General features: G+C 48.8%; 4 protein-coding genes across 4 annotated transcripts; 2 read left to right on the top strand and 2 right to left on the bottom strand.

Moving 5' to 3' along the window:
- Positions 1 to 31: 31 nt before the first annotated feature.
- On the bottom strand, positions 32 to 2,669 carry PFICI_11882 (uncharacterized protein; the record flags this gene model as incomplete). The annotated part of the gene is made up of 11 exons (XM_007840463.1): positions 32 to 43; positions 93 to 624; positions 669 to 726; positions 776 to 900; positions 971 to 1,039; positions 1,196 to 1,561; positions 1,610 to 1,702; positions 1,751 to 1,798; positions 1,854 to 2,162; positions 2,213 to 2,438; positions 2,483 to 2,669. 11 exons carry the CDS (start codon positions 2,667 to 2,669, stop codon positions 32 to 34), a joined length of 2,025 nt encoding a protein of 674 aa, XP_007838654.1.
- A 1,325-nt stretch (positions 2,670 to 3,994) lies between these two features.
- Positions 3,995 to 7,553, top strand: PFICI_11881 (uncharacterized protein; the record flags this gene model as incomplete). Its single annotated transcript, XM_007840462.1, has 8 exons — positions 3,995 to 4,208; positions 4,262 to 4,388; positions 4,439 to 4,806; positions 4,849 to 4,995; positions 5,045 to 5,085; positions 5,139 to 5,238; positions 5,298 to 5,577; positions 5,630 to 7,553. 8 exons carry the CDS (start codon positions 3,995 to 3,997, stop codon positions 7,551 to 7,553), a joined length of 3,201 nt encoding a protein of 1,066 aa, XP_007838653.1.
- A 426-nt stretch (positions 7,554 to 7,979) lies between these two features.
- Positions 7,980 to 8,828, bottom strand: PFICI_11880 (uncharacterized protein; the record flags this gene model as incomplete). The annotated part of the gene is made up of 2 exons (XM_007840461.1): positions 7,980 to 8,084; positions 8,154 to 8,828. 2 exons carry the CDS (start codon positions 8,826 to 8,828, stop codon positions 7,980 to 7,982), a joined length of 780 nt encoding a protein of 259 aa, XP_007838652.1.
- A 2,079-nt stretch (positions 8,829 to 10,907) lies between these two features.
- On the top strand, positions 10,908 to 12,531 carry PFICI_11879 (uncharacterized protein; the record flags this gene model as incomplete). The annotated part of the gene is made up of 2 exons (XM_007840460.1): positions 10,908 to 11,427; positions 11,483 to 12,531. The coding sequence occupies 2 exons, from the start codon at positions 10,908 to 10,910 to the stop codon at positions 12,529 to 12,531; spliced, it is 1,569 nt and encodes a 522-aa protein (XP_007838651.1).
- Positions 12,532 to 13,675: the final 1,144 nt, after the last annotated feature.

Genomic DNA, 13,675 nt, shown 5'->3' with positions numbered 1-13,675 from the left:
TGAAAACTCTCATATCGGAGAGTTTTATCTGCTATTTAAATAGCTACGCAATAATAGTAATCTGGCCACAAACCAGAACAATCGCTACTAACCGCTGGGTTCCACTCAATAAACTCATCGAGAGTAATTCCATACGATGTCGCGATATCGTAGCATCCATCACCTGTCTGAGCTTCATAGAACTCAGTGCACCCGCTCACCATGCCGGCCTGCGTCGGTGTAGGTGTGACAACACCCGTAGATGTAGTCGTGGTAGAAGTTGCAGCAGCCGTCGAAGTTGCAGACAACGCGGGTCCATCTACGCAGTACGCGTAGTCGGGCCATATGTTGTCACAGGCACTATCTACATAGGTGTTCCAGGCCCGGAACTCTTCCAGAGTGATGCCATATTGGGCGTCGATGGTGGAGCAAGTGTCACCGGATTGTACGACGTACCACTGCTCACACTCGGCCGTCGTCCCAGAGACTGTAGCAGCCGGAGGTGTGGCATACGTGGCTGTAGAGGAAGTACTAGTCTGTGATGTAGCCATTGTGGCTGTGCTGGAGCTCGAGGAACCCGATGGCGACATGGTTGTGGTGACGGCTGGGACTGTGGTGCCATTCACCGGAGCAACGCTGAAGTTCCTATTAGAATTCGTAGTGAAAACAAAAAAAAAAAGATCGCTTACCAATAGTCATCTCCTAAGAGGAGATTAGAACAGGCAGAGTCGATTGAAGGATTCATATCTATTGTTGTTAGCTTGGTTCGTATGAGCAGGATTTCCTTTGAATTTACTGATGAAGTCGGAGAATGTCAGGGAGAACTGGAGGCACAACAAGTCACAATAATCCCCACTCTGTACTGTGTAGTAAAGACCACAGTTATCGATGGTTCCTGTAGGCGTAGGATTCGAGGGTGTCCTTTAAGAAGTTGTAAGTCTCTATACAGTACACACAAATCTGATGGGAACAAAAGACATGAGAAACTCACGCTGTGGTGGTGTAAACGCTAGGGACTGCAGCCGTTGCTGTTGGAGGGACGTACGCGCCCCCTTCAGGACTAATTCAGTCGTCAGTATCAAGATATCAAGTTTGGTACAAGGTGAGGCAAATGTGAGCAAGGTCTAATCCAAGCGTCCGTCATCGAGATGATTAACAATGGTTTTGAAATCTTCCAAAGACGGCACCTAGGAATCAGCCATCACGCGGCACGTACCCAACACAGACAGCTTCTCCGTTCTTGAGAGTGTTCGAAAACAAATAAGGATTCCATGTCTTGAACTGTGTCATTGTGATATTCGCGAACTGTTTTACATAAACAGCAACATCGACAAGGTTATCGTATATCACGGGTATTACCGAAGAGTTAACAACTCCAATGGGGCAAGACAAGGGGGAGCAGAGGTCCTGATTTTGAACACCGGCGCACGATATAGCGTTATTGAGGCCTAGAATGCCACTCAGAGGAACGCCAAAGCTGACGGCCACTTCCTGACAAGTCATTCGAGTGGCACCAATGGTGAGGTTTTGTGGACACGAAGTGGATACTGGTGTGATTTCGTAGTTGAACGAACCATTGATGCTATAGATTATCAGCCAAAACCAGCTATTCGGCGATTGGGCAACTCACATTCCGCTGCCTGTCAGGTTGATAGCAGGTGAAATCGTCTTGTCGAGGTCACAGTTTAGCTTCATATTGGCCCAGACTTGCTCCGTTATTTCACTAGATACGTCAGTTCACATTTGGGGACAAGTAGGGGACATAGCTTACTCCCAAGCGTCTCCCCACTGATTAGTGAGACCGTATTCAAAGCGACTCCTGTGTGTTGCTTAGTCAAGTGCTCTGTCTCGTGGATCTACATTGGAGAACAAACAAGAAGCAAGAAGAGCATTGAATCTCAAGAGGGTACTCATCAAAATCAAGTGGTTCGCTCCACCCATAATTATCGTCATCGATTGGATCTGGCAGCTCCTTGTAATACTCGATGGCAGTCTTGGCTCCTCCAAGGCTCACCAGGTTGTCAACACTGGTATATATCACGGAATGGTCAAACGGATTTAAGCACGAGTTGTCATAGTCGACGAGGGGTAGCCAATCGCCACCATTGGCGGTGTAGTAACACTTGTTTGTGTAAGTGGGCCAAGTGGCTTCTTCAAGGAGGACCATTTCTGTAATGTTCCAGCTACCCTTGGTCAGTGTTGCAAAGAGAAAAGGTCCTGACGGGAATCTCACCCAGCTTCAACGTCTGAGCAGAACTCTCCTGTGCTTTCGTCGGCCAAACATACGAGTCCAAATTTGTACTGAATGAGGTCGACGATCTCCTCGTATGAAATACTTTGACCACCCATTGGAAGTCTTAAATCATTACCACAGGCAGTCGCAACAGCATCCGCAAGATCTCCCAGTGATGCCTCGCACTCAGAGGTACACATGCTGGTGAGTGTCGACGTGTTCCAGCCTAATGAGGTTAGTTACGCTAGGCAAGTAGAGAGAAGATCTTACCAACGGCTTGGATAGACGACGGCAGGTACTGCAAAACAGTTTCCGGGCAGTTCAGAGAAGTGTTGAAAGCGGCATCACAAGCAGTAGTGATGTTAGCCGATATAAAAACCGACTGCAAGCCATTCCACAATGTGGTGCTTGCCGCTGCCAGCTGCCCGAAGCCAAAAGTTGCAATAAGGAGCCTCATGATGGTACGATGGTTGCGAATAGAGTCACTAAAGCTGTTCAACACCAAGCTCAGCCTCGAGGCACTCCCTGCTTTCTTTAAAGGCTAGAGAGGACGGTCTAGGAAGTTTGGGTGTGGGAGACAGACTCAGCTAACAAAAAGAACAAGAAAACCTACAGATCTTGAACATTTGGGATATTCATGATAGGTCATGGTAGCTGCTGCAAATGCGCCCGATGCATGCCGACCCATCGGTGCCCATTTGCCAAACCCTGCTTTACCTGATAGTTCCGTCCCTGATGGACTACGGGAAATGAAGGTTTATTCTCGGTCAATAATGCAGCCAGAATCGTCATGGCCTGGGATTGGTTCACTAGCTAACAGCTCAGCACGTCTGAGATCAGTTCATCACACTTGACCTTGATCATGCGAAGCAACCTCTACTGTGCAGGAACTTGGAAGGAAGAAAGGCGCTAGACACGATCTGGCAGCAGCCCCGTACAATCAATCCTTGGCGCTAGTATAGATGCTAGGTATTCAGAGCTCAATCTACCAGCCTCGTGGTGTGTTTTCGCCGCCAACGGACACAATTTCCGTTCGAAAACCCAACAGTTAAGCGTTATGGTCTATCCGCGGCAGTGTACTCGAACCGGTTTCCTGACTCAATCGGTTTACCCTAATCAATATCGAAATTACACCATTCCAGGTGGAGTACAGGCCCGCAGTGAATAGGTTGCAACACCACTTCCATGGGCCCAGAAATAAGGAAATAGCCGCCCGAGCTAGTGTAGTCAAGCTTTCGGCACGTGGGGGGGAAAAAAGGCCCCTCCGATACTCGAAGCCGAAAAAAAAAGATTATGGATCGGGCCGGAAGGCAACTAACCTTACGTACGTACCTACTGAGCCCTAGGTTAGTGGAGAGGTTCCTGCATTAGTTCATAGCCCTACCTGGCGACCCTGATCGAAGTTGGGCTGTGGGTCCAATATATCGATTTTCATGACTGAATCCTTGAGGCTGGAACATGATAAGCTTGAGGGAAATATTTCTACAGTCCAAGAGCCGGACATCTGCAAGTACAGCCGCCGCTTTGTGTACACAATCATTCCCCAATCAATTATGCGCTATCGGAGCGGCCTTCTTCTTGGGTCTAATTATCCCAGTCAGTGCATGATATGGGTCAACGCAGGATGCTGCCCCGTCCTTGCTTAGTGACTGGGACCATCACAACCCTGGTCCGGCTTGTTGGCTTCAAAGACAAATCGGTTGGAGCATCATTGTCTTGATAAGGAAGCATCTTGCAGCTCAGATGACATCTCATGGCACACCAGCTCAATCAACAACAATAATGCTGATGGCACATTCCAAGAGCCTGAGACTTGTTCTCACGGCGTCGGTAATTTTTCAATTCTTCTATTTGGCGTGGGCGCAATCGACATGTTCAGACACATCGGACTGCGCCCAGGGCTGCTGCAGCACCAGCGGTTACTGCGGCTTTGGGCCTTCCTTCTGTGGTGACGGAAACTGCACAAGTTCTTGTGATGCGATTGCCGAGTGCGGGCGTGAGTACAAGCCCTCCCAGAACCTGCGGCCAAGGACTCACCCAAATTGATAGCATATGCTGCTGCTGACAGCTTTGATTGCCCCCTCAACGTCTGCTGTTCCCAGTATGGATACTGCGGAACAACCTCTGACTTTTGCGGAACGGGCTGTGTAGCAGGATGTGACGATGTCGTTGAGCCGTACGTTTTCCTCAAATCCTCATCATGAACCAACAGCTCAGGCCTAGTAGGTCATGCTCCGGATCCTCAAGCGACAAGAGAACGATTGGATATTACGAGAGCTGGTCGTATACACGGACATGCGATTCCTGGTCGCCCAGAAATATGAATGCTCTTCTTTGGACACATCTCAACTACGGATTTGCCTTGATCGGAGATGACTATACCATTTCTCAGATGAATGACTTTGACGCAGAGCTATATCCCTTGTTCACTGGGCTTAAAGAGCAAAACGGAGCGCTGAAGGCCTTCATCTCCGTAGGGGGCTGGGCCGCTGGAGGAAAGATCTTCTCGGACATGGTGAGCACGGCTACTAACCGTGCCGTGTTCATTAATTCTGCCCTCCAATTCATGAAAACGTATGGATTCGACGGCATTGGTAGGTCATTATTCAAGATCTGAAACTTCTTATCTGACTAAGCTGCAGATATTGACTGGGAATACCCTGCGGCATCTGACAGAGATGGCGTGGCAGCTGATACAGCAAATTTCGTGTCATTCTTGCAAGAGCTCAAGGTTGTCTTTGGGTCTAATTATGGCATATCTGTGACACTACCTTCTTCGTACTGTGAGTAAAATTCTTGTTGGGTTCATCTCCGATGTGCTGATTTGTATAGGGTATCTCCAAGGATTTGACGTTGTCAGGATGGAGCCATATGTAGGTGATTCCGGAAACTTGAGTGTCGGTTTGATGAGCCTAATGTAACATAGGTCGACTGGTTCAACTTTATGAGTTACGATATACATGGAACGTGGGATGGTAACAGTCCCTATACTCAAGCCATCGTTCAACCACACACCAATCTCACGGGTAGGTCTTGTCGAGCTCATATATCCATTTGATGTTGCCCACTAACATTAGAGTCGCAGAGATCACTGAAGGGCTGGACCTGCTTTGGAGAAACAACATTTCGCCTTCCAAGGTAGTTCTTGGGCTTGCCTTCTATGGAAGGTCTTTCACCCTCTCTGACTCAAGCTGCAACACCCCAGGGTGTGCCTTCTCTGGCGGTGGTACCGCCGGGCCTTGTACCGGAACTTCAGGCATTCTTTCGAATGCCGAGATCCAGGATATTATCTCCGAGTATGACTTGACTCCAACGCTGGATAAGGATGCAGCAGTGAAGTACATGACCTGGGAGTCGGATCAATGGTTGGTTTCCTTCCTGACTAGTTATTCGAGGTGTAGCTAAATGTTAGTCTAGGGTGTCATACGATGATGAAGAAACTTTGGCGCTCAAGAAAGACTACGCAAATAGCCACTGTCTGGGTGGCACAATGGTCTGGGCCTTGGATTTGGATGACCCCAGCACTTCCACATCTGTTTCCAACCTGCAGGCTACAGGTCTCAAGCTTACGGGAGACGATGTGGACTCCAATCCGACATTCGCCTTGTCAAAGCTCTCAGCAATCACTCAGCAGAACAATATTGGCCTTGTTTCGTACTGGACTGATTGTTCATCCGATCCACAATGCGCTGCTGGATTTACATTGGTGACCACCGGACACGGCAAGATTTTCGACGCCGATACCATGGCTTACACTGGTGACGGATGCCATGGAGGAGGCAAAGGCTACAATCGTGCTTTATGCGTTGAATCTGACGTGCAGCTGAAGGACTGTTCGTGGTTCGGGAAGCCGAAGGACTGCAAGCAGACGTGTCCTTCGGGATATGCCCTCATTGGCCAGAACACGCACATTGGCGGCGCATCTACATCCTGCAAGGCCGGTCATTTCTCTAGCTATTGTTGCGGATCTGTGACAACAAGCGGCGTCCAAGAATGCGAATCAGACATAATTACCCCCTTCTCTAATGGCATCGGGATCACTATTCGTCAGTCCGACTCATCCGTCGTGGAAAAGTACCAGGGCACCAGCGCCGATGACGCCCTCGTAGGGACCTCTGAAGAGTGTGACTACATGCTTTCGGGCCTGGCCGTTATGATAGGTTCCCCAAACTACATCCTCAACGAGATACCAGGCTCCTGGCAGACTTACAGAGGATTGGGCGTTGCCGCCTGGTCTCCAGTCATGAACTCAAACTATCCAACCGCGTCTTCTATCACTTGCACGACGACAACGACAGATACGACAACCATGTTCACTACAACCAGCTCAGCAAAGCATGTTACATGCGACGGCAATCGTTACGCACAAGCCTGCGGACATTACAGTTCTGTTGGAGTAAACAATCCTTCGAATCGCGAGTTGGTCTGCCCTTACGATCAATGGGGGGAGAAAAAGACATTATCTGTCAAGGCTTATGAAGACTCGCACATTAGAGCCTGGCTACTCTGGGTTCCAAATCTACCTGCTGGAATATACAATAAGTGTGCGCGAGACGAATATCCCCCGAAGCACTTTCTCGACTCAACCCAGACCAACTACAATCAATGGATCCGATTTTTGCCGTTCTGGGAAAACTCGGGCGCTGGGAACCTCTGGGTTGGCATTTGCGGAAATCCCGGTAGGAGCACCACAGTTCAAGGAGGCAGAATTAGCGCTTTGACATGTTACGAAACCATGTCTGTCACCATCACGCTGAACAAGATGAGCATGCAATATACCAATCTCCCTTCCGACAACCTGGACATCAACTCTTGCCTTCCCATCATCACGGATGACTCTGGCTTTGCCCTGTTGCCCAATGATGTCTGGTACGGCGGCAACGCAAACAACCACCACGACTCAACGGCGTATAAAAGCGCCATCCCGTCCAGTCTGACTGCCGGAAAGACCGCGCCCCGTACATCGCCGGCCAAGCGTGACGTGCAGTTGCAAATGCTGGAGCAAATCCTCCAGGAAGCAAGCGGGCACGGTGACCTGTTTGCTCCCGACGACATTGAGGACTTTTCGCCCGACAAGGTGCTGATTAACGACGGCGACGTGAGCCGAAAGGCGACGGGCAGAGAGCTGTGGGAGCGATTGGGCATCATTGACTGCGAGTCGGCTGGTTGCCTCGAGGAAGCTGCGGCCATGGACATTGCCTTTGAAGATGAGGATGACGAGCTGTCAGTGGCGCAAACTCCCCCAGCCATTCCAACGCGCGACCGGCCTGCCACGCCTACGGCGATGAAAGCCGTTTCGGGATCAAAGCCCACCGCCATGGCCAAGGTGACGGGTGTATAAAGACGGGATTTTAGGGAAACGTGATTCTATTGAGACAGACTACATAAGCAGGTAGTCAATTTGACTAGCCAGATAACCTTGGGTAATTTTCTAGTAAGAACATGCAAGGTTAATATTGCCAATGCACTTGGTTCACTTCACGGTCATTATAATCAACATTGGGATTTCGGACTAGTTAACTCAATGGAAACTTATTCATGATAAGGGATTCTGCTAGTGACAGTCACTACTCTATTCACTATCTTCGTTTCCACAGCATCTAAGGGGGATCATAGTACCACATACCGGAGTGTTCCCAAAGCCAACCATCAGATCTTTACGCCGGCTGGATATTGCCGACAAGCCTAAATTGCGGTGGACGAAACGTTTGCATCGTCGACATCTGGTACCTCGGTCACTTCGTCACGCTGTGCTGAGAATGCGCAATCACATAGTGTCTTGCCAGTGCTCTTCCATGCGTGATTTCCATTCATCTCGTCGAAATTGATCGGGCCACCCGTAGCTCTCGATAATTTCCTTCATCTCAGATTGCTATTCCAGTGAGTCACAACCTGTCCGGCCAGATCAAAGCGTAGATAACAATGGATTCACGTAACCTACCACATCTGGCTCGTCAATATCGAAATAGTAGGGATATAGGCTGCAGGGTATAGATTTCAGTGTTTTGATATTGTTGACAAGATCACGCAAATACGTCTCGGCATCCTGAGGGGGCCAATTACGGTAATGAAACGTATCATCCGGGCGCTCATACTGGTAGCCCTCGGAAGCTGGAGGGTATCCCTGTGGGCGAAAGAGCCGAATTGTGCCTAATTGGAACATTAGCGACAAGCAAGCCAGAGCAGGAGTGGGGAGAAGCTTGCCATCTTGCGTATCTAGTATGTGCGATACACCGTCTCGGGTATACATGAGCGTAAGCGCAACATCTTGGGGCAATAAAAAGTCGAGACGAAGGGGTTCGAGGCCACCAGAGGGCGCGTTCTGGGGATCACGACCGAGCTCAATATCTAAATCGTCGGTATATACCAAGGGAAATCCTTGGGGAAGCAGGCTTATATCCAACTGCATTTCTCTTTTCTTGGGATACGGCAACTTTTTCATCAAGGATATGACGGCTGGGCTGTAGTGTAGCGATTCGCAGAGTTCCACGTTGATATCATGGCCCCCATCTGGTGGGAAAGCGACTTGGTCCGCTTCAATAGCGCAAAGCTTGATTTGGAGCTGGTATATCTCTGTAACTAGCTGAGTGATGGTGTTTTCGTCGTAGGCGCCCATTTTCGTTATCCAAGGGCAGACGAGATGAAGGTGTTTGTTTTGTGGTGCGCCGGATGTGTGACGAATAGTAATGCACTTGAAAAAGCCGGGACAAACTTGGATGGGGAAAAGAGACGAGGAAATAACGCACGGGCCCAATACTTTGGCAGCCCTACGCCGGAACGAGCTAGGCCCCCTGCAGCTCCCGCGTTGGACGAAAATGGGATGCTATTGTTTAGTCCGAAGCAAGACGTGAACAATTTACCGACGAGAAATTGATGCTTCTGGAATGATGATTTTCAGAACGCCCCGTCAAAGTTCCTAGTGTAATCCCGTGTCGAGTTCCCATGGTTGTATACTGATTACTCAATGTTCCCTGTTCTCGGTCCATGGTACTCTGGGCCGTAGCTGAGGCTGACCCTGCAATCATTGGGGCCCCAATCATTGCTAGCTCGACTGCCATGTTGCGTACGCTCTCATATCGAGTCACCAGTGGCATTAGCAAAACCAGGGTCAGCACAGCCCATGAGACTACCCTCGTGAACATTGGAAGAATGTAAGTGGAACATCAACTTACACCACTTATTACAGGGATTGAATCGTCGAGGTCAAGGGTCGTCAAGGTGCAGGCTTGTTTAGGTAATACGCGGCTAATCTCTGGGAATCCCGTTCATAACAAGACCGGGTTCTCATCGACGGGATACCACCTGACACTTCTTGATCGCCAACACATGGTTGTTCTTCTGCAAAAGGGTGCATGTGCATAATGCGGGGATCCCGGAGATTAGCCGTTGTCATCTGAATAAGTCTGCACCTCATCGAACCCAAGGGCCGGGCATAATGCATTATATATTAATACAAGACAAATATCAAGTACATTAGGAAGCCACAACCTGGTTTGACAATTCTGGACCATTTCAAGTGGCTCAGGAGTAAGCAATTGCCGAGTAAACCCTGTCCGTCTCTACCCTAGCTTATCTCAACTGCTACGGTATTTGTTCTTGGAGTTGAGTAACACTATTCTTACCTCTTGCATTGCCGCTGGCTGAGATTATATAATGGTAAACTACATGCTGTTATTTCATTCAGAGCCAGTCGAATAAAGAAGCTAGAGACTAGGGTAAAGGTTTTGCAATAATAATTGGGGATTTCGTTCCTCAGACAAGCACGCAGTAGGCGAGGCCCCTTCATGTGTCATGGCGACATGCTCCTGAGCATCAAGCCTGCGACTGATGTTCGAATCACGAACGAATGCGGTAGATCTAGCTCTCGCTTTCGCTTTCGCTCTCGGCCTTGCTTTCACTTTCATCTTTGTAGCACTCGGAAATGTAGATACGCGCTTGTCCGCTGATCAAATCAACGACTGGCATTATCTAGTATGTCGGTAACTTCCACTAGAGTATGATGGTTTGCAACAATCTACCGTGGAAAAAGGACGTCTAACCCCAGTTACCCCTCAAAGGTACCCTCATCCCAGCTATAGCAAGGCTTGGCCTATTGTTCATCATTGGATGAGAGGATAAACGTTTTACCACGAGCAATTTTGATGAGTTCTAGGAAAACATTCTGTCAGGACTCCTGACGGCATTCCAATTGATAAGTTGGGGCATGCCTCGCCAGCACGGGCAACACATCCCGAATACCCGGAAAATGGTCAAACGGCAAGAATTTCAGAGCGCGGTTAATGATTACCAGCTCGTCCAACCCAACAAGGCATGATTATTCGCGCAAAACTTGGCGCATAGTCTCATTCCTACACTGGCGTGTCGTGTTGGCGACAAACGACATTGTATGTGGCATAGCGCATTCTATCCAACAAACGCGTCTGTGGGGGTGCACGGGCTGGACAATGAGGCCTTATGGGATATTTCGAAACATCAAGCTATATCCTCAATGGTTTAGTCAATTCAGGCTCAGTCACTCGCGAGTTTACGGTCATATGGCCTACCCCAAAGGTATGTATTTGTTTCCCCGCTCGCTCTCCCTTGTTGACAAGTATATAATTGACTCATCCTCAAGTGTCTATTCAATCTCAAGTGTACGATTGCATTCATAATTTGACCGCTAGCTTCTTGAACAGCACTGCTACTTGTCGTCGTCATGGTTTCCAGCGCTTTCAGTAGCGTAGGCCCAGAACTTGCCGCAGTTCTGCCAGCAAACGACAAGCCGTGGTACAGGAAACGAAATCAAGTTGTCCTCAACTTTTGCCTCATGAGTCTTTTTCTGTTATCATCGGGAAATGGATATGATGGAACAATGCTCAATGGATTGTTAGCCCTCCCACACTGGCTGTCCTTCATGGAGCACCCGACTGGCGCGTGGCTCGGCTTTATTAGCGGCGCCCAAAATCTCGGCTCCATCATATTTTTCCCCATTGTTGCATGGTCAACCAATCGCCACGGCCGCAAGCCAACAATCTTCATGGGCTATTTCTTCCTCTGCCTTGGTGTTGGCCTGCAGACAGGAGCAACGAGCATACCAGTATTTGTGGCTTCACGGGTAGTTGTCGGCATTGCGAGTGCCTTTTTTGGCGGAAGTGTGCCTCTACTCATGACTGAGACGGCATACCCCCCTCATCGCGGAGTGTTCACTAGCCTCTACATGTGTGGATGGTATGTCGGTAAGTTATTTAATCTGGCCAAAGTATTGCCTGTAAAAGCTCATAATATCCATAGGTTCTTTTGTCGCCGCGTGGTCCACATTTGGTACACGCAATTACGACAATTCCTGGAGCTGGCGCATCCCATCGGCACTCCAACTGCTGCTCCCTGTCATAGTTCTTCCAGGACTGTTCATGATACCCGAGTCTCCGCGCTTCTTGGCTTCGAAGGAACGGTACCAAGAGGCTCGCGCCTTTCTTGTCAAGTACCATGCCGAAGATGATGAGACGTCACCACTGGCAACGTTTGAGCTCGAGGAAATCACGAAAAGTATTCAGATGGATCGCGAGTCCTCGAGAACTAGCTCGATGAGGCAGACACTCAATACTCCTGGTAATCGGAAAAGAATCTTCATCACCGTTTACCTTGGAATATTCAGCCAATGGGCAGGTCAAAACGTTGCTGGATATTACCTGGTACCAGTGCTCGATACCATTGGCATCACCACCACTACGCAGCAAACTCTCATCAATGGGTTCTTGCAAATTTGGAACCTAGCATGTGCCTTGATGGGTGCCTTTAACGTTGATCGTGTTGGACGTCGTCCCTTGTTTCTTGCCGCAATTGGAAGCATGCTTATTGCTTATATTCACATCACGGCACTTTCGGCCGTCTTTGCGCAGGGAGTGTCACCAGCGGTCGGTACAGCCGTTGTACCGTTTCTTTTTCTCATGTACGGGTGCTTCTCGTTGGCATTCACGCCCTTGATGGTTGCGTACCCCGTCGAGATTTGGCCCTACACACTGCGAGCACGTGGACTCTCTCTTATGTGGGTTTCGACTGCCACAGCCGTCTTCTTCAACATCTTCATCAACCCTATTGCACTCGAGGCGATTGCATGGAAATACTACTTGGTATTTGTGTTCATTATTGCTGGGAGCGGTGTAGTCATCTTCTTCACCTTTCCAGAGACTCGAGGTCATAGCCTCGAAGAAATGGCGAGAATATTTGAAGGACAAGACACCTTGCTGCCTCGTGAAGAGGCACTAGCTGAAAAGGCCATTGCATCTGGAACTGCGGAACATGTTGAAGTAGAGAGCAGAAGCGTAAAGAGGGACGCGTAGCTCGTATAACCGGCGAGACATGACCGCCCAAATATTCTAAAGACTGAAAGTACTAGTTACTCACTCCTTGCTTGTGCAACTATACGAAGCAGCTTACTAAATACAATGTATGTTTCCTGTAGTCGAGTAATCATATTCCGATGACAACCCCCTCTCCAGATATTTTGTTGTCGCGGTGATTCCAGATTGCCTGATCAATGACACCCAGCCCTCCCGAATAGACCTCAAACTGAACAGCCTTCAAGGCACCTGATCTCCAGGCTGTCGGAGTCCAATCTCTGACAAAGGATTCAAGAAGCTTGATGAACGGGGACTGCCAGCAACTTATAGTGTTTGGTCATTAGAGGGACTTACTGGGTCGTGCAAAATATCAACTACATTTGTATAGTGCAATTCAATGCCCGGCCGCCTCAAAGGCTCAAGAAACTGTACGCTTGCAGCCTTGCCGCCCTCACTGACAACATCCAAGCACGAATTGCACGTATCCGGGGAAGAAATCGCATCAATGCCCACTTTGGAGACCCCGTGACTTCATCTCTGCAGCCACATCGCTGCCTCTGTAGTGTTACTCACTATTAGAACTTAGGGTATCTGACGAAGGTGTGAAAAGATATGATAGGTATGGGTAATAGTTGTTGTATTAGTTGAGTTGTTCACATCCAACAGAGGCTGGATGGTCAAAGATATATACATGTGTGGAGAGGCGCTCCACTTATTCCTACATCTTGACAGAAGGGCATAGAGAACGATTGCGTCGTGTCCGTATTCTACCTCGAAAAGCCATTGTGTGTGTGTTTGGAAATTTTTGATGAGCTAACATTAGTGCTCAAGGATGATTCTGAAGGTTCTGAATTGCGGCTGGATTTGGACGTTTAAAGAACCTTTGAAAAATGAAATCGATAGTTTACATCGTGAGGTGCCACATGTTTGTTCTCAGAGCCATTGATCAGTATTTGAGTACTTACGAGCTGATGAAACAACGATAAATACTTCAGTCCGGATGCCAGGGATAACTACACCGAGATTGAATTAAAGTAATTGCTGCCTTCTGAGCCTCGACGGAGGGCATAGGTGGGATACGGTGATGATATCCACTTCTCAACTGAGTGCAGCCGTTGGCTGTATGTACCCGCGTTGTGCTCTG

This window comes from Pestalotiopsis fici (assembly GCF_000516985.1).
Source record: "Pestalotiopsis fici W106-1 unplaced genomic scaffold PFICI_Scf_9, whole genome shotgun sequence".
Lineage (NCBI taxonomy): Eukaryota > Fungi > Ascomycota > Sordariomycetes > Amphisphaeriales > Sporocadaceae > Pestalotiopsis > Pestalotiopsis fici.
This window is presented reverse-complemented; position numbering and strand designations above follow the sequence as displayed.